The 19,901-nt window shown below is 42.5% G+C and overlaps 1 protein-coding gene across 1 annotated transcript in view; it reads right to left on the reverse strand.

Moving 5' to 3' along the window:
- Window positions 1-1,118: 1,118 nt before the first annotated feature.
- The window catches only part of lgr4 (leucine-rich repeat containing G protein-coupled receptor 4), a 183,217-nt gene continuing 164,434 nt past the window's right edge, over window positions 1,119-19,901 (reverse strand). The window contains exons 15-17 of the mRNA XM_068046475.1: window positions 13,710-13,831; window positions 4,860-4,934; window positions 1,119-3,330 (exon numbers count right to left, since the gene is read on the reverse strand). Coding sequence (XP_067902576.1) covers window positions 2,054-3,330; window positions 4,860-4,934; window positions 13,710-13,831 — 1,474 coding nt within the window. The 3' untranslated portion in view covers window positions 1,119-2,053. The remainder of the gene's footprint in view (window positions 3,331-4,859; window positions 4,935-13,709; window positions 13,832-19,901) is intronic.

Consider the following 19,901-nt stretch of genomic DNA (forward strand, 5'->3'; position numbering starts at 1 on the left):
ATCAAGTATTTGTTATCAGTAGTTAGATAAAACTTAGCCGAAATTTAGAGAATTCTCCTCTATATGACACTAAAGTTGCATTCCACAAGCAATCTTGAACTCATCTTACAGGCAACTTATTGCGGTAAAGGGAACTGAACGTGTGCGTTATTTGACATGTAATTAGGACTTCAGATGGACAGCTTTCTAAAATATAACCAGATGAAAGCATATCTAGTCTTTCTCTGCTCCTGTGACAATACTCCTAGTATCTCCAGCTCTTCGCATAACTGCAGTTTCCAATCCTGGTATCATCCTGGATTTTATTCCCCTTTTATTCCTGCATTCTATGCCCATTTAAAAACCCAAAATGCATTTGGTTTTTTAAAAAGAAAAAAAAATGCCTTTGCCTACCTGCACTCACTTCTGGAGAAATATGCATTTGACCATTGAATGTATATTCCCATTTCTCATTTTACTTCTCAAATTGTATTCACTCTCATTTATATCCACCTCTGCCCATTATGCTAAGTCATCCCCATGTCTTTTACACCACTCCACTTTGTTATTTTCTAAAGCCTCTAATTTTGGACAGGCAGCAAATTTTGTGATGGTGCTTCTCAAGTCGAAGTTCAAATCATCGATAATATAGAAAACAAAAGTGGACCCAGCACTGACCCCTTTGGTGCATCATTTGCAAACCTTCTCCAATGTAAGCAGCATCCATTTATTCAAACCACCACTTTTCTGCTTCTGCTGGTAAAAGCACCCTGGGGCAGTTATAATCAGTAGTACAAGAAACTCCAGAAAGTAGTATTTAAAAAAATGACTGATTTGACAGTTAAAAGAAGTGCAGAGTTGTAAGACATGTTTGAACTCCTTAATTCTGCCAGCAGTGGATGCATTCAATGTATGGCAGGAAATTCCCTTCAACTTCATGTCATTGCAGATGTTGATCCTGTTTGGACAATATGTGGCTTCTGTTAAAACACTCCTTTACTTTTAACCAGTTTCATATTATTTACTAAATAACTGTACTGACAATATGAAGTCAATTTCTGTGAAGGCTTTTTCTGTGATTTTTTGTGGTAACAAATTACACAAAATTAAGACTGAAGAATTTTTAAATTTTTACTTCTGAATATTTTGGCTTAAAATTACAATATTAATGATCCATTCCACATAGTAAAAGCTACAAAAAGTTACATTTTAATATTGATTTACAAAGATGCTGCTTTATTTTTATAACATGGTGATAATGTACATCCAAAACTATTTACAAGACAAAAATTGTTAAAACCATGTACTGTATATAGACCACAATCGGGTAAACAGCTACTGGTGGTCAACTTTATTTAAGAGGTAGTTACCATTACTTAAAATGAGTACATAAAAGAATACCCCTTTATATTTTTAATCCAATAATTTACAATACAAATTTGAAAATGTATCATATGCACAGTATCTACAATCCATTCCTGAAATTTCAGTTTTGGAAGTAATTTTTTGGCATCTCCTAACCTCCTGAGGAACTACAAGTGATGAATCCAAAAAATGGTATTCACATTTGTTCATGCTAACTGTGTGGAGCTTCTGCTTATTCTTCAGCGCAGGCAAGTATTAAGTTACTCAGCAGAGAATATGCTGTGAAGAAACAGCAATACAATCTGGCAGTGAATTTTCCATAAAATGACAATTAACTGTATAAGCAAACAGCTAAGTGAAGGACAAAAACACAGCAAAATTGCATGACTAAGACAGAATGCATCATAAAAATAGTAGCTATTTTAAAAAATAAATCTTTCATGTCAATACGTTTGCAAACACCATTGTAAGATTCTGTAGTTATATAGCATATACACACAAACACACACACACAATTAATCTGTTTGGATAATTCTCTTTTTGTAAGAACAGATGGCTCAAAAAAACTGATTGAACATGATTCCCTTTTCTTTTGACAACTGTCAGATTGAAGAAAAAGTGCTTCCCAGAATAAAAGTTCACACAAGGAAAAGTTAGATTGTTGCTAAGTGTTCATACATGTACCTTCCTGGTATTAAGTCTTCTGCAGTTAGTCTTTGATCCTTGGAATATTATATGCATAGTGAACCAAAGGAAATCCCCGACTTTGATAGAAGCAGGCCCTCCCACAGGCCTGTACTTGGTCGGAACTATCTGAAACAAAGGAGTCTCCCTCATCAGCATATTCTGAATGAGCAGACTGAGTCCCACAGTCTGACCAGTAGCCGTTGGGCCGCTGGCAAGGTACCACAGCCAGGGCTGGGCAGCTATGTGACTTTACTAAGTGTTTGCACGTTGAAGGTTTTGTCAATAACAATGATTCGCAACAGTCACATACAGTGAGATTACCCTGTAGGTGGGTATACATTCCGCAGTCATAAAAAAATTCCGGTGTCACACAGCTGCTTTCAGGATTCACTGTAACTGCAACCGATTTGTCTTTTTGTTTTGGGCACCATCTCAACATATTCCAATCTTCTTTAAATCGCGGATTGAAGAAAACATACAGAACAGGGTTCAGACAAGCAGGCAGTGGGAAGAAGATTAGAGTTACGGACTTCATTATTTCAGGGCTGATGGAGATTGCACTGATAAGAGGTGCAAATGAGAAAAAAGCAACAGGACAGAAGAAAATACAGTTGGTGAAAATTAACCAGGCAATATGCTTAATCATACTTGACTGAGAATTTTCTGCAAGATCCTCTTTCTCCAAGTTGCAGTAGAGCTTTGTGTAGACGACTGCCATTAGCAGGAAGGCTATTGAATTTAGCAACACCAGAGTTACTGTATAACCTAAGGAAGGAGACTCACCAGTGGGGAAGGGCAAACAGAGTGGAGATGCTGAAAATTCTCCAATATGAAACCATGGTAGACAAGCTATCACTGCAGCAACTAAGACAGCAAAGGCAGCAGCAATCTGAAAGTGTATCAGACGATGGCTTTTCCCTTTTTTGATTAGGTCACGTGTGGTCATAGTCCTTTCAAAGGATGCCAAGGTAAGGAAGAAAATGGATGCTTCAGAAGAGAACATGGCGAGGAATCCAGCAATTTTGCAGCCACTTCCTGTCTCCCACCAGGCACCAAATCGAGCAAATTTTCCCCAAGATACTGAATCTAGAATAGTCAGGGTACCTGTATATACTCCCATTAAGAGGTTGGCTGCTGCAATTAGACCCACAAACAGCTTTGCAGAAGACAGCGGTGCATATGATGCAAATGTTGTTACGACAACAAGAATATTGAAAATTAGAGCCACTAGAAAGATGAACCACACAGTCAGACGAATCATCCAGCTTCCCAGCAAATGTTGGCAAGGTTTGAATGCACCTATTGGAGATAAAATTAATCTCATTAATAAAGGATCACTGGTTTACTGAAGTGGGTTTGCTGACACATACACCTCACGAATAACAACAGCTTCTTTCTCTTTCCCATCTGAAGAAAAAATAACTTCCATAAATTTCTGGATACAATAGGCTTTATTCTGAAGCACCAGCAGATTGTTTTGATGAAGACACTACAATGCTTGTTTTTTCACATCCACATGATATGGATGGTAAAAGGGTTGCTGGTCTCCCCCAGATGCCCACAATTATGCAGCTAAGGGGACGCTTGTACAGTCGGTCCCTTTTGTTGATTCTGCTGCTCGTTACCGAACAAACTATGCATGCGCCAGGCAGGTAATTATCCTTTCAGCAGCCTTACATAATTGTCCAATTGTTTCGATGAAACGGATGTGTTCCGTTCTTTTATTATGCTTAGACACACTTTGTGGATTTATCTGCTCAATTTTGTAACAATTAGTTTTTGAAAATAAGGATTTTTTAAATGGTCTATTGTTTAAAATAAGCAATTTACAGCAAATGTTCTATTATCGATCATAATAGTTAATATTCTTTTGTTTGCACCTCCCACACCATCAGGCATATCTACACTTTAAAAATGGTTGTTCACCTGAGTACTGACAGCGACCACTGTTCCTTATGAGAAATTGACAGTTTTAAATGAGAACAATTAGCAGTTATACAGCTAATACCTTTAAAAAATGCATCACAAATAGAAATTGGAGGAGAACGGTGAAACTGAAAGCTACGTCAAAAAGACAGACTTTGAGAAGGCTTTTAAACAAGATAAAAGTGAAGAGGTAGAGGGAGTTCCAGAGAGTGAGAGGCCAAGGCAGCTGATAGCTCTCCCACCAACGCTAGATCAAAGGGAGCGCATACAGCAAGCAAATTTTAAAAAAAACCTCAGTAGTATTGGTTGTCCTTATATGAATATGTACATATGGATAACTAAATGGGTTTTGCCTGATAGATCGAAGAAGGAACATTCACCATCAGTCTATGAACTAGAAGGATCTTTAAACTTAGGTCAGCAGAAGTGCTGTTCTTGCCACATTTGCTGGTAGCCTCAAGTGCTACTGCTCCATGAGTTAGCTGATCTAAACAAATGCAGCAATAGAAGCACAACTGACTTTAGTCTCTCTAGATTCCCTCTCATTTGACTGAGTTAATAAATTGACTACTTGCATGTGACAACAATTGTGTTGTGCTATAAACACAAAACTCTCAGTTGTACCAAGGTAATTACTCCAGTTGCTCTCTGGAGATATGAGGTAATTAAAGAAAGAGTGTTGGGTTACTTCCCTTTATTACTAGTCCATTTCTGATGAGCTGGTTTAAAAAAAGCTTCTTATGGCACACCACACCTTCAACTATTTCAATTTGAGATCAGAAATGGCACCCAAGAAACAAATCATCTTAAGAGGAAAACCAGCATCAAGCAACTTTCTCATGAGTAGTCCTCGACCATCACGTGCAAAGTAACTGAACATAGCAACATTTTGTGAATAGTACCTGGAGATGGAGTACAGTGCACTGTGGGCTGAATCCTTTCTTCTTCATTTTTAATCTCATCATCAATACTTTGATCTGAAGAAAAAAACAGCAGGAATTTAATTTATCAGTTCAATACCACAAACACATTTTTTAAAAAAAGTGTTATCGCAAGCAATTTTTTGCAGAATTGAGCATGCTAGCAGGATGTCAATTGCCCGATTTGCAGCTTATCCAGACTTGTGCCGCAGATATCTACAGCTATAAAAGCTCTAGACCGCCAGGGTCAACCAGGGCAGAACTTAACAGCAGCTGGAAAAGATTCTGCAAATGGCGGGTGAGTGGCTAGACATTTTGATTTGTGTGAAAGGCAATGATATAGGCAAGAGACGCATTGGGCCGAAGGGCCTGTTGCTATGCTGTATAACTCTATGATTCTAAGAGGATTTTGAGAAGCTAGCTCAAAGACTTAAGAAGGACAGCCTCCCTCTCCCATTCCATATTATGCACTGTAGCAGTTATGGAGAGACAGATAAGGCAGTCTAATGTGTGGCTTAAACCTTAGGGAACTGGAACTAATTCTGCAGGTATGGAAAGCTATACAGACAGGATTATCTTTGCTTGATCTGAAGTAACAAATAGAATAAATAGGGCAGCGACAGAAAAGAGGGTGAATCCAGACGCAGCTATGGAAAATTAAGTATGGCAGACTAAAATTTGTGTTGTATGAGCAAAGTTGCATTTATATGAATGGAAGGAGTATAAGAAATAGGTGAGCTGGAAGTGAGGCTAATAGGAAACAAGTAGAACATCACAGCAGTAAATTAAACTTGGATCAAGAAGGAAGATGAAGACAAACCAGTAGAATGGCGCACTTTTCAAAGGACAAAGCAGGAAAGGCTGGGCTTGGAGTAGAATTATTCATCAGAGAGGCATTTCCCGGAATTTTACAACCCCCCCAAAAGAGCGGGCTGGTGGTTTGGGGGGGGGGGGGTGTAAAATGGAGTGGGAGGCTAGGGCGGCCTTCCTGACCCACTCCCGCCTCTGCTGTCATCTTACACGGGGCAGCAATAGCAAGAATCAGCCCGCCCCAGGCCAATAAAGGCCCTTAAGTGGTCAGTTAACAGCCACTTAAGGGCCTCTGCCCGCCACCACTGGGATTTTACTGTTGGCAGGCGGGCGGCCCAGGCCTGAGAAAAGCCGCCTGTAAAAAATAAGCAGTCTTCTTAAAGCTTTTGGGGGGGGGGGGCCTACTGATCGGGTACCATGTGCCCGACGGAGGGCTACTTCTGATGCCTCAACCACCCCGAACGCCCAACACGCCGCCCCCAACTGACCCCCCTTGCCTCGCTGGGATCCGATCAATCACTCCAGGCGAGGCCTCAAAAACTTGCCTCTTTTCCGTCCTCCCTGTCATCTTGAAGCTGCGTTGCAGTCCCAGCAGTGGCCACTGCTCCCGGTGGCGCTGCTGGGACTAAGAGCTGCCACCCCGATGATTGGCCAGCAGCTCCATTAAGTGGGACTTCCTGCCTCAATGAGGCAGAAGTCCTTCCTCAGACCAATTAAGGGCCTGGGCACTGTAAAATACAGTCTGGATCCCCAGGCCCGGCAGAGGAAGGATCGCCACTGACTTTTTGGTCAGTGAACGGCTCCCGTCTGACAAGCACAAAATTCCGGCCATTATGTGTAACTGAGAAAAAGGACACAGTCTACTCCTAATAAATTGTTAGCTTTTTGTGGTACAAGTATTCACATTACCTAGTATTTTGAATTAAGTAATGTCAAAAAAAGGTAAATCCAAATTTAGTGCTAAAACAAAAGTCAGACCATTTGAATTAATAACCTTGAATTAAGGAGACTAGACTGTATTGAAAATGAAAAGGAGTCTCTTCAGAAAAAGTGTGTGAAATGAATATGCTACAGGCGACCAACTGAAAGGAAGCAGATGTATTGCTATAAAGCAGATGGCTCAATTACCCCCCAAAAAAAACATTGATTGGGCTGTACAACAGGATAGCCTGTATGCGAGTGGAAATTTATTGGAAGTTGTATGAGAATGTGATAGTAGATTGATACTAACTAATGATGAGGAGGTAAGCAAGGAAACAGCTGGGATCTAGTGATCTTAACCTCACAGCCGAGTTGAGAGCAAAGCATAAACTGAGGGAATGAATAACAGCTTTCAAATGGAAGAAAACATTAAGTTAAAAGATGGAGAAAAACACAGGAAATTATAGTTTTAAAAATACAAAAACAATTTACGCTTGAAATAAGAGCAACAGTTATTGAAGACACGGAGAAGGAGGAAGCGTACAAAATTCAATTTTTTTTTACGAAAGGAATAGGATATAGACACCTATAAAGTCTGGCTGAGAAACAAAAAAATTGAAGAGACTGAGAGAAAATAAGCAAAATATAGTTAGAGACATGGTGGGCCACTAAGAAATGAAATGAGGAGATGGTAGCTGAGGACAGGGGAGTTGCAAATCAGTGGATTTGTTTCAGCAATAGTATTCACTGCTAAATTAATAGGACAGGAAACAATGAACATTATGTGTTGACTAGGAACCTTTAAATTTACAAGGGGTTGCAGAGATTACAGAAGTTCAATGTTGATAAAGCCCTGGATTCTCAGAAGGAGTTGGTTCAAAACACTGCAAATTCCCATACTGATATTTTCAAGAGACAGTCAGATCACAATGGATTTGGAAAAAAAATCAAGTATATGGTTAGATTTTAAACAAAGGGTTTTTATTCTTTTATGGGATGTGGACATCGCTGTCAAGGCCAGCATTTATTGCCCATCCCTAATTGCCCTTGAGAAGATGGTGGTTAGCTGCCTTCTTGAACTGCTGCAGTTCATGTGGGGTAGGTTTACCCACAGTGCTGTTAGGAAGGGACTTCCAGGACTTTAACTCAGCGACTGTGAAGGAACGGTGATATAGTTCCATGTCAGGATGGTGTGCGGCTTGCAGGGGAACTTGCAGATGGTCGTGTTCCCATGTATCGGCTGCCCTTGTCCTTCTAGGTGGTAAAGGTTGTGGGTTTGGAAGGTGCTGTCTAAGGAGCCTTGGTGCGTTACTGCATTGCATCTTGGAGATTGTACACGCTGCTGCCACTGTGCGTCGGTGGTGGAGGGAGTGAATGTTTGTGAATGGGGTGCCAATCAAGCAGGATGGTGTTGAGCGTCTTGAGTGTTAGATTAGATTAGATTTTAGATTAGAGATACAGCACTGAAACAGGCCCTTCGGCCCACCGAGTCTGTGCCGAACATCAACCACCCATTTTATACTAATCCTACACTAATCCCATATTCCCAACAAACATCCCCACCTGTCCCTATATTTCCCTACCACCTACCTATACTAGTGACAATTTATAATGGCCAATTTACCTATCAACCTGCAAGTCTTTTGGCTTGTGGGAGGAAACCGGAGCACCCGGAGAAAACCCACGCAGACACAGGGAGAACTTGCAAACTCCACACAGGCAGTACCCGGAATCGAACCCGGGTCCCTGGAGCTGTGAGGCTGCGGTGCTAACCACTGCGCCACTGTTGGAGCTGCATCCATCCAGGCAAGTGGAGAGTAATTGTGCCTTGCAGATGGTGTACAGGCTTTGTGGAGTCAGGTGGTGAGTTACTCGCTGCAGGATTCCTAGCCTTTGAGCTGCTCTTGTAGCCATGGCTACTCCAGTTCAGTTTCTGGTCAATGGTAACCCCTAGGATGTTGATAGTGAAGGATTCAGCGATCGTAATGCCATTGAATGTCAAGGGGAGATGGTTAGATTCTCTCTTGTTTGAGAGAGTCATTGCCTGGCACTTGTGTGGCTCGATTGTTACTTGCCACTTATCAGCTCAAGCCTGGACATTGTCCAGGTCTTGCTGCATTTCTACACGAACTGCTTCAGTATCTGAGGAGTCGCGAATTATGCCAAACATTGTGCAATTATCAGCGAGCATCCCCACTTCTGACCTTATGATTACAGGAAGGTCATTGATGAAGCAGCTGAAAATGGTTGGGCCTAGGACACTACCTTGAGGAACTCCTGCAGTGATGCCCTGGAGCTGAGATGATTGACCTCCAACAACCACAACCATCTTCCTTTGTGCTAAGTACGTTATGATGCCAACTAGCAGAGAGTTTTCCTCCATTTCCCATTGACTCCAGTTTTTCTAGGGATCCTTGATGCCATACTCAGTCAAATGCTGCCTTGATGTCAAGGGCAGTCAGTCTCACCTCACAAGTTCAACTCTTTTGTCCATGTTTGAACCAAGGCTGTAACGAGGTCAGAAGCTGAGTGGCCCTGGCAGAACCCAACCTGAATGTCACTGAGCAGGTTATTGCTAAGCAAGTGCCAATTGATAGCACTGTCGACGACACCTTCCATCACTTTATTGATGATTGAGAGTAGACTGATGGGGCGGTAATTGGCCAGGTTGGATTTGTCCTGCTTTGTGTGTATAGGACATACCTGGGCAATTTTCCACATTGCAGGGTAGATGCCAGTGTTGTAGCTGTATTGGAACAGCTTGGCTAGAGGTGCGGCAAGTTCTGGAGCAAGAGGTCTTCAGTACTATTGCTGGAATGTTGTCAGGGCTCATAGCCTTTGCAGTATCCAGTGCCTTCAGTCATTTCTTGATATCACGTGGAGTGAATCAAATTGGCTGAAAACTGACATCTGTGATGCTGGGGACTTCAGGAGGAGGCAGAGATGGATCATCCACTCAGCACTTCTGACTGAAGATTGCTGTAAATGCTCCAGCCTTATCTTTTGCACTGATATGCTGGTTTCCCTCATCATTAGATTAGAGATACAGCACTGAAACAGGCCCTTCGGCCCACCGAGTCTGTGCCGAACATCAACCACCCATTTATACTAATCCTACACTAATCCCATATTCCTACCAAACATCCCCACCTGTCCCTATATTTCCCTACCACCTACCTATACTAGTGACAATTTATAATGGCCAATTTACCTATCAACCTGCAAGTCTTTTGGCTTGTGGGAGGAAACCGGAGCACCCGGAGAAAACCCACGCAGACACAGGGAGAACTTGCAAACTCCACACAGGCAGTACCCGGACCGAACCCGGGTCCCTGGAGCTGTGAGGCTGCGGTGCTAACCACTGCGCCACTGTGCCGCCCTGAGGATGGTGATATTTGTGGAGCCACCTCCTCCTGTTCGATGTTTAATTGTCAACCATCATTCACGACTGGATGTGGCAGGACTGCAGAGCTCAGATCTGATCCGTTGGATGTGGAATTGCTTAGCCTTGTTGATCACATGCTGCTTACATTGTTTGGCATGCAAGCAGGCCTGGGTTGAAACTTCACCAGGTTAACACCTCATTTTGAGGTGCTGCTACTGTCATGCCTTCCTGGAATCCTCATTGAACTAGGGTTGATCCCCCGGCTTGATGGTAATGCTAGACTGGGGGATATGCCGGGCCATGAGGTTACAGATTGTGGTTGAGTACAATTCTGCTGCTGCTGTTGGCCCACAGTGCCTCATAGATACCCAGTTTTGAATTGCTAGATCTGTTCGAAGTCTATCCCATTTAGCACGGTGGTAGTGCCACACAACACAATGGAGGGTATCCACAATGTGAAAATGGGACTTCCTCTCCACAAGGACACTGTGGTGGTCACTTGTACCAATACTGTCAGCGACAGATGCATCTACAACAGGCAGATTGGTGAGGACAAGGTCAAGTATGTTTTTCCCTCTTGTTGGTTCCCTCATCACCTGCCACAAAGCCAGTCTAACAGCTATGTCCTTTAGGACTCGGCCAGCTTGGTCAGGAATATTGCTACTGAGCCACTCTTGATGATGGACATTGAAGTCCCCTACCAAGAGTACATGCTGTGCCATTGCCACCCTCAGTGCTTCCTCCAAGAGCTGTTCAACATGGAGCAGTACTGATTCATCAGCTGAGGGTGGGTGGCAGATGGTAATCAGGAGGTTTCCCTGCCCATATTGGACCTGATGCCATGAGACATCATGGCGTCTGGAGTCGATGTTGAGGACTCGCAGGGCAACTCCCTCCCCACTGTATACCATTGTACCACCACCTCTGCTGGGTCTGTCCTGCCAGGGGACAGGACATACCCGGGGTTGGTGATGGTGGTGTCTGGGACATTGTCTGTAAGATATGATTCCACGAGTATGACTATGTCAGGCTGCTGCTTGACTAGTCTGTGGGACAGCTCTCCCAACTTTGGCACAAGCCCCCAGATGTTAGCAAGGAGGACTTTGCAGGGTCGACAGAGCTGGGTTTGCCGTTGTTGCTTCCAGTGCCTAGGTCGATGCTGGGTGGTCCATCCGGTTTCATTCCTTATTGACTTTGTAGCGGTTTGATACAACTGAGTGGCTTCCTAGGCCATCTCAGAGGGGATTAAGAGTCAACAACATTGCTGTGGGTCTGGTATCACATGTAGGCCAGACCAGGTAAGGACAGCAAATTTCCTTCCCTAAAAGACATCTGTGAACCAGATGGGCTTTACAACAATTGACAATGGTTTCAAGGCCATCATTAGATTAGCTTAAGTTGTAAACAAATCTCCAAATTACAAATCTGTAAACCATATTTTGATTGTGGGGAAATTGCTGCTATGTTGGGGCATAGTTTATCAGAACAGGATCACTGAAAAACAGTCATTATGGTTTTAGGAGCAGCAGCTTACACCTGTGTCATGCAGGGCCACATCCACCAAGAATGAGGCACATTAATTTTGCAACATAAACTGTTAACTGGAGTAAAGAAAGAACTTGCTTTTTAAAAGAAAGCAACACCAGACCCTTGACCGGAAGGACATTTGCATATTTACAGAAGGAGCTTAAAAGGGACAAAGGACCATTCCCTGCTCCAATTTAATCCACAATGGACTTTTGAATACCAGACATTGAAAGTGGAGGAGCTCGCATTCCAGGTTAACTGCTAAAATGGTCAAATACACAAACAGACGAGGTCAGATCAGTTTAGTCACATAACTAACTGGTTGTTGGGAGTTTTTTTAATTTGAACTTGCCACAGAGTTTTAAACTGGCAGCAAGTGGTTTGTTCCTGGACTGAAAAGACCTCTTGCCAATCTGTTCTCATCTCTCTCACCAGATTCAGAATCCACTGAAGACATATGAACTGTGAGAGAGAAAAGTTTCCTACAGTGAACAAGGTTTAAGAATAATACTGGCCCCCAATGAAAAGCAAGATCTACCTACAAGCAAGGACTACAGTGAGCTCGAACCACAGTAACAAATACCCCTCTTTAGAGATTGCTTCAAACCTCTCCACTATTTTTCTTCTGCTCTTTTCTGTTTCTATTTGCACGTGCGTATCGCGTATGCATGCTAGCGTGGGGCGCGGTGTGTATCCATAGGCATTAACTGAATTAAAGTTTCAATAAATTTCACTTTTCTTCTTTAAACCTAAGAAAGCCTGCTTGCGCTTATTTCTTTGCCTTATAATCGGGGAGCTAAAACACAGTGCGTTTATAAAAAAAACCCTGTTACAAGTAAGACCAGGTGAAGGCTGAAAGGGACCCCTAGACACCTTTCTCACCAGGTCGTAACACCTGGCTTTCATGTTTAACAATGCCCCACTTAATAGACTACTGTATAAGATTCAGATCCAGGGATGGAAGACAAGGTGTTAGACTGGATTACCAATTCGCTAGTTGGAGGACAACTGGTTGTTTCTGATCTGCTGCAGTGATCAGTGTTGGGTCTGCTTTTGTCTTGAATTTTATAAATGATTTTGAGGATGGAATCATGGTCAAGATATCTAAATTTGCAGACATCAAATTGAAAGCAGTGGAAAATGACCATCAATTGTGCATAAATCCAAAAGGATTTAGAGAATCTAGCCCTGATCTTAACCTAATGCACTCAGTAAAAATAGGGTGGATTCAGATCAGACACTCCATTTTATGCTCCATTGATGGTTAACAAGCCCAGGTCTCCTGATGGTATAACAGAGCACCGAATATTCAGGGGCACCCAAGATAGGAACGTAGCAATTGCTATTTGAAAGACCACCACAGTCTGTTTAGTTTGTCTTTTATCATCTTGGTACTATACAATGATATAGAGCAGTTAGCTAATCATGGCAATGAATTTCTATCAATCTGTCTAAAACATATCGAGACAAGAGGTGAGCAAAACCCACAATGGTAGAAAGCTTTGGGAACCATAGGTCCAAAGTCGCCTGCTTGTCCCAAGCGCACTACACTTCGTATATGCCATGTCTCGAACTATTTATATGTTGTATCTTTTAATATTATAATCTGAAATCCTAATATCAATGGTCAAGAAAATTTGACAATCACACAACTTAGATGAATTTTAGCCAGGTCACAAGATCAAATACCTCACAGCAGTCTTAAAAGGGGAAAAGATGCATAATTGACAACTCCCCTCCACAACAAAAATCACACTTCATGTTATCAGATTGCTGCGCAATGCTGGTGGCAATAGGTAGGCACCCGAGCTTCAGGCTGTCCATCCTTTCAGTGGTGATGACAGCAGTGGGTAATTTATATGAGAAATTTAAAAAAAATTAAAAAAATACACAAAAACTGAAACCTTGGAAGAAATAGAGTAAGCAAAGGGCTAAAAAGTCTATCTAAATGAGTCTATCAACTAGGTTGCTGTAATTTCCTTCATATCGTCTTCAAAAATTGCTCTATATGCAGCAATCCTCTCAACAGAAAGGTTGGGTGGTCTGCTTCACCTCCTTGGCTAGTCAACATTTTTTGTTTAGCTACCAAGCAGTGCTTTTGCATGAAGCATATCACTTCCTTCGTATCTGAAACTGGTAATTTACCAACTAGACACAGGCTACGTAAATGTTCAACAACTAGTGCTTACCAGTCCTTTCTGATGGAGGAATACTTGCTTCCTGATTTTTGATGCCTTCAATATTTACAGCTTGATAGGAATCACAGCTACTAAATGCACAGCACTGATAGGCATATGGAACCATCAATGTCCTATAAAGAATAAAGCAGTACAAGCTTGTTTCAAAGGAAAACATTCTCACATTTTAATAATTTGAACTATTATTCTTTAGTATTGGATACAAAAACTGAGCACTGGTGAATATGCAGTGCTAAAGAATCACTTACTTCTCTCAACTAAAGCACAAAATTTCTTACTCTTTTAAACTGTACTTATGATTAGGTAATAAAAACAAGAAATGCTGGAAATACTCAGCAGGTCTGGCAGCATCTGTGGAGAGAGAACAGTTTCAGGTCAGTGACCTTTCATCAGAACTGGCAAAGGTTAGAAATGTAATCAGTTTTAAGCAAATAAAGCAGGGGTGGGGCAAGAGATAACAAAAAGGAACGTGTTGATAGGACAGGGTCACAGGGAATAACTGACCAGAAGGTCATGGAGCAAAGGCAAACGGTATGTTAATGGTGCGCTGAAAGACAAAGCGTTAGTGCAGAGACGGTGTCAATTGACAGAAAAATGAACAGCCTTGCCCAAAGCACAAGCATGAAAAAAGAGTGGGCAGGCACATGGTTTAAAAAAAAAATGAACAAACAAACCAAAACAAAATAAATTAAAAATAACGAAAAATAAAAATGGGGGCCCATCATGCACTAAAAGCATTTAACTCAATGTTCAGTCCAGCAGGCTGTAGCGTGCCTAATCGGTAAATGAGCTGTTGTTCCTTGAGCTTGTGTTGATGTTCACTGGAACACTGCAGCAAGCCCAGGACAGACAGCAGGGGGCGGGGTGTTGAAATGGCAAGCAACCGGAAGCTCGGGGTCATGCTTACGGAGCAAAGTGGTCGCCCAATCTGCATTTGGTATCCCCAATTTAGAGGAGACCACATTGTAGGCAGCGAATACAGTATGCTAAATTGAAAGTACAAGTAAATCGCTGCTTCACCTGGAAGGAGTGTCTGGGGCCATGGATAGTGAGGAGAGTGGAGGCAAAAGGGCAGGTATTACACCTCCTGCGATTGCATGGGAAGGTGTCATGGGAAGGGGACGAGGTGTTGGAGGTAATGGAGGGCTGGATCAGGGTGTCGCAGAGGGAACAATCCCTTCAGAATGCTGACAGGAGAGGGGAGGGGAAGATGCGTTTGGTAGTGGCATCACGCTGGATGTGGCGGAAATGGCGGAGGATGATCCTTTGGATGTGGAGGCTGGGTGGAAAGTGAGGACAAAGGGAACCCTGTTGTGGTTCTGGGAGGGAAGGGAAGGGGTGAGGGGAGAGCTGTGGGAAATGGGCTTGACACAGTTGAGGGCCCTGTCAACCACAGTGGTGTTTTTTTTATTTCAGATTTCCAGCATCTGCAGTATTTTGCTTTTTGTTATTATTTGTTATTACAATTAGATAAGTTGACTTGCTGTGACATTCCCAAGAACTATAGATCAGGCAGGGAAGAATGCTATGGGTCACTGACACATAGCCATAGAGTTATGTTCTCTTTTAAAGTGACACCAAGTTGATTGTCATTCATGCAAATTTAGCTTGGACAGTGGTGCAAATGTGTGTTGGTGCAAAGGCATTAAAATATCAGGAACTAATAAATATATTACGTTGTTCTGATTGTGCAATTAGGCATTGAATTTTGCACTGCAATTTATATTCAAACCTTTTTTTAAAAAGCAAACCTTGGCAATGAAGCACATGAAAGATTTCAGGTTAACTCATGCAAAGACAATGATGTTAACCGAACTGCTGCATACCTTGTACTTCAAGCATGGTATACTATAGGAGCTATGCAGAAATGGATGACAAAAGGAAATTTATAACAAAAACAACAGTGGCCAAAAAGTTAGCAAGTAACCAATTCCCAGGCACTTGCCAATGCCACTTGATAACTGGCCAGGTGGTTCATACAAGCAGCACAAGTTATTATATAACAATGGATTAGAGCACATTTGGCCCACTATGCTGGTGCTAGGTCTTCAACTGGAGCCAACTGCTTTAGTCCCATTTCCCTGTATCCTTTTATATTCTTTTTTAAATACTTAAATAATTCCCTTTTAAATTATGTTAGTGTCTGCCTCAATAGCCCTTTGTTCCAATAAACTTTTATAAGAAATTTCTTAAATGTCTCCTTTTATAACAATTCACAGTCTACATCGCTTTATAATTGACTTCTCAACCAGTGGAAACAATCCTTTGCTATTTACCCTCTCAAAACCTTTTTTAAACAGCAAGTCCTCACAATGTGTTTTTCAACAACATGTTTTTGCTCTAACATGGTTTTTCTATTTGGAAACACTTTTCACAACACGAAACGTGCCTGGCATAACGCGGTTTCTGAGTGGCCTATCGACGATGAACTAGGTTCAGTACTTTCCCGTGTGGGTGAGCAATATTGGAACTGCAGGTCTATGCACAGAAGGATACAATACGCCAAGTACCCTCATCTCATCTCAGTTCTTTGTCCTGCCATCTTTACTGTGCGTGCAATTGTATGGATCTTGCCAAACATAATCATGATTTATCCTGCTCTATCGGTGCCATCCATTGAAAACATGAGCAAAGTGACCAATGAGTGCTAAGAGCATTTCTTTGAGCAAGAAGCAAAGGAAATCTGTTTTGTTGGAGGTTAAATTGGAAGTAATAGACAGTTATGAAGATGATGAAGGTGATGCAGATTGAGATCGCAGTTCTACTGCAGCTATACTAATGAATGATGCCATGCGTTGCTATCGTGAGCTTTATAAAGAAAAAAATGAGACTAGCACTACAACGGTCGCTTGACAAATTTATAAATCTACTAAAAAGGCATCAAGTGATGACCCTAATGTTCTAAGGCCTTCAACCTCTAAAGGAGAAGATGCATAGCCCCATACGGCTCCATCTCCATCATCTTCAACTGACGATCCTGATGACCCTATGCCTTCAACCCCCACCCCCCCATAACTCTGCCACTCGCCCCTCCACCCCACCCACAATAACAAGCAATAACCATCTCATGCAAGTGAAATTTAGTTGCATTCGTAATTTTTATTTAAAAATGTAATAATTATTACATGTAATATCTCTATCCTCTCTCAACCCACACCTTTTCCATTATTTCTTATGGAGAAATTGTTTTCGCTTGGTGCGGCACTTTTCTACTGCATTAAACGAGGAATTATTGTATTCTTTCATGGGATGTGGGTGTCGCTGACAGCCAGTATTTGTTTCCCATCCCTAACTGTCCTTGACAACTGAGTCAGCTTGACAGCTTGCTAGGCCATTTCAATGGGCAGTTAAGAGGCAACCACAGTGCTATGGGTCTGGAGTCACATGTAGGCCAGACCAGGTAACGATGGCAGATTTCCTTCCCAAAGGGACATTAGGACATTCATAACTGAAAAAAATCAAATACTTATACAAACGCTTTAACATAGATAAATGCTCCAACAGGCTTCACAGAAGCATGAAGAACAAACAGATACCAAGGTAAAAGATTGGGAGAATTAAGCCAATAGCTTGATCAGAGGCTGGTTTTAAAGTGAAGGGAGTTTTAAAAGCAGGAGGGGGCAATAGAGAGGAAAAAGGGTGCCAAATTTAAGTCAGTGTGGAGGGCAAGAGGGTCACAGATAGCAGAGTTTTGGATGAGCTGAATTTTACAGAGGATGGGAAGCTGGTCAGGAGAGCTTGGGAGTAATTAAGTCTGGAAGTGACAATAGCACACATGATGATAGTTGAGGTTCGGGAGGAGGCAGATGATGTACAGGAATGGAAATTTTTATGGTGGAGAAAAAGTTTTCTTTATTCATTTATGTCAAGGCCAGCATTTATTGCCCATCTCCAATTGCCCTCGAGGAAATGGTGATGAGTTGCCTTCTTGAACTGCTGCAGCCGATGTGGTGTAGGTAGGGGTCAGAAGTCCTGCTTGGTTCAGCCTGCAAGAGTGGTCACGGAGGGGGATGAAGTAGGTGACAAAGTAAGATTTTGTAGCTGTGGCTAAAGACAATAGATTCAGTCTTCCCAATCAATTGACTCCTCATGCACATTTCTCTTTCGTTTGGTCGGGAAGATCATCTTAAATCATAAGTATTCCAACTAAAACTGAATGTTAGATGGGAATGTGTTCACAAATTCACAATTAATTAATTTGTGACACTGTATCATGGTTTACATGTCAAAGTTATACCAATGTAAAATCTGCTGTAATGGCCACAGCACAGAGGAAAGAAAACTAAACTGATACTTAAATCCTGTTGTTCTCAGACCTGCAAAACCAGAATGGAGGTGTAGACCAGACTTAAAAACTCACACGAATATAGGAAGATACATAGGAACGGGAACAGGCAATGCAGCCCCTCGACTCATGGCATCATTCATTAGTCTGTATCTTAACTCCATTTACTTGCCTTGGTTCCATATCCCTGAATACCCTTTAATCTAACAAAAATGTACCAATCTCAATTTTGAAATTTTCAGTTGACCTTGCCTCAACAGCTTTTTTTGGGGAAGAGAGTTACAGATTTCCACTAACCTTGCATGAAGAAGTGCTTCCTGACCTCACCCTTGAACAGCTCAGTTCTAATTTTATCACGCCCCCTTGTTCCAGACTTTCCCCATCAGAGGGGATAGTTTCTCTCCATCTACTCCATTATTCCTTTAATCATCATAAACACCTCAATTAGATCATCCTTAATCTTCTATAATCGTGTCAGCAGACGTGGTCTCTTCAGACTACCAGCAAAGATCGGTTGTCCACCAAAGCTACTAAGTATCATCACCTCATTCCATGACAATATGAAAGGCACAATTCAGCATAGCGGCGCCTCATCAGACCCCTTTCCTATCCTGAGTGGTGTGAAACAGGGCTGTGTTCTCGCACCTACACTGTTTGGGATCTTCTTCTCCCTGCTGCTCTCACATGCGTTCAAGCTTCAGAAGAAGGAATTTTCCTCCACACAAGATCAGATGGCAGGTTGTTCAACCTTGCCCATCTAAGAGCAAAGACCAAATACGGAAAGTCCTCATCAGGGAACTCCCCTTTGCTGACGATGCTGCATTAACATCCCACACTGAAGAGTGTCTGCAGAGACTCATCGACAGGATTGCGGCTGCCTGCAACGAATTTGGCCTAACCATCAGCCTCAAGAAAATGAACATCATGGGACAGGACATCAGGAATGCTCCATCCATCAATATCGGCGACCACGATTTGAAAGTGGTTCAAGAGTTCACCTACCTAGGGACAACTATCACCAGTAACCTGTCTCTCGATGCAGAAATCAACAAGCGCATGGGAAAGGCTTCCACTGTTATGTCCAGACTGGCCAAGAGAGTGTGGGAAAATGGTGCACTGACCTGGAACACAAAAGTCCAAGTGTATCAAGCCTGTGTCCTCAGTACCTTGCTCTATGGCAGTGAGGCCTGGACAATGTATGTCAGCCAAGAGCAACGTCTCAATTTATTCCATCTTCACTGCCTCCGGAAAATCCTTGGCATCAGGTGGCAAGACCGTATCTCCAACGCAGAAGTCCTCGAAGCGGCCAAGATCCCCAACATATATACCCTACTGACCCAGCGGCGCTGAGATGGCTTGGCCATGTGAGCCACATGGAAGATGGCAGGATCCCCAAGGACGCCTTGTACAGCGAGCTCGACACTGGTATTAGACCCACTGGCCGTCCATGTCTCCGCTTTAAAGACGTCTGCAAACACGACATGAAGTCCTGTGACACTGATCACAAGTCGTGGGAGTCAGTTGCCAGTGATCGCCAGAGCTGGCGGACAGCCATAAAGGCGGAGCTAAAGTGTGGCGAGTTGAGACTGAGCAGTTGGCAGGAAAAAAGACAGAAGCGCAAGGAGAGAACCAGCTGTGTAACAGCCCCGAAAACCAATTTTATCTACAGCACCTGTGGAACAGTCTGTCACTTTAGAATTGGCCTTTATAGCCACTCCAGGCGCTGCTTCACAAATGACTGACCACCTCCAGGTGCTTACCCATTGTCTCTCGAGACAAGGAGGCCAAAGAAGAAGAAGAATCTTCTATACTCAAGGAACTGCAAGTCAGGTCTATGCAACCCGTCCTCATAATTTAATCCTTTAAGCCCTGGCATCATTCTGGTGAACCTGAACTGC

Source organism: Heterodontus francisci, chromosome 14, assembly GCF_036365525.1.
Source record: "Heterodontus francisci isolate sHetFra1 chromosome 14, sHetFra1.hap1, whole genome shotgun sequence".
Classification (NCBI taxonomy): domain Eukaryota; kingdom Metazoa; phylum Chordata; class Chondrichthyes; order Heterodontiformes; family Heterodontidae; genus Heterodontus; species Heterodontus francisci.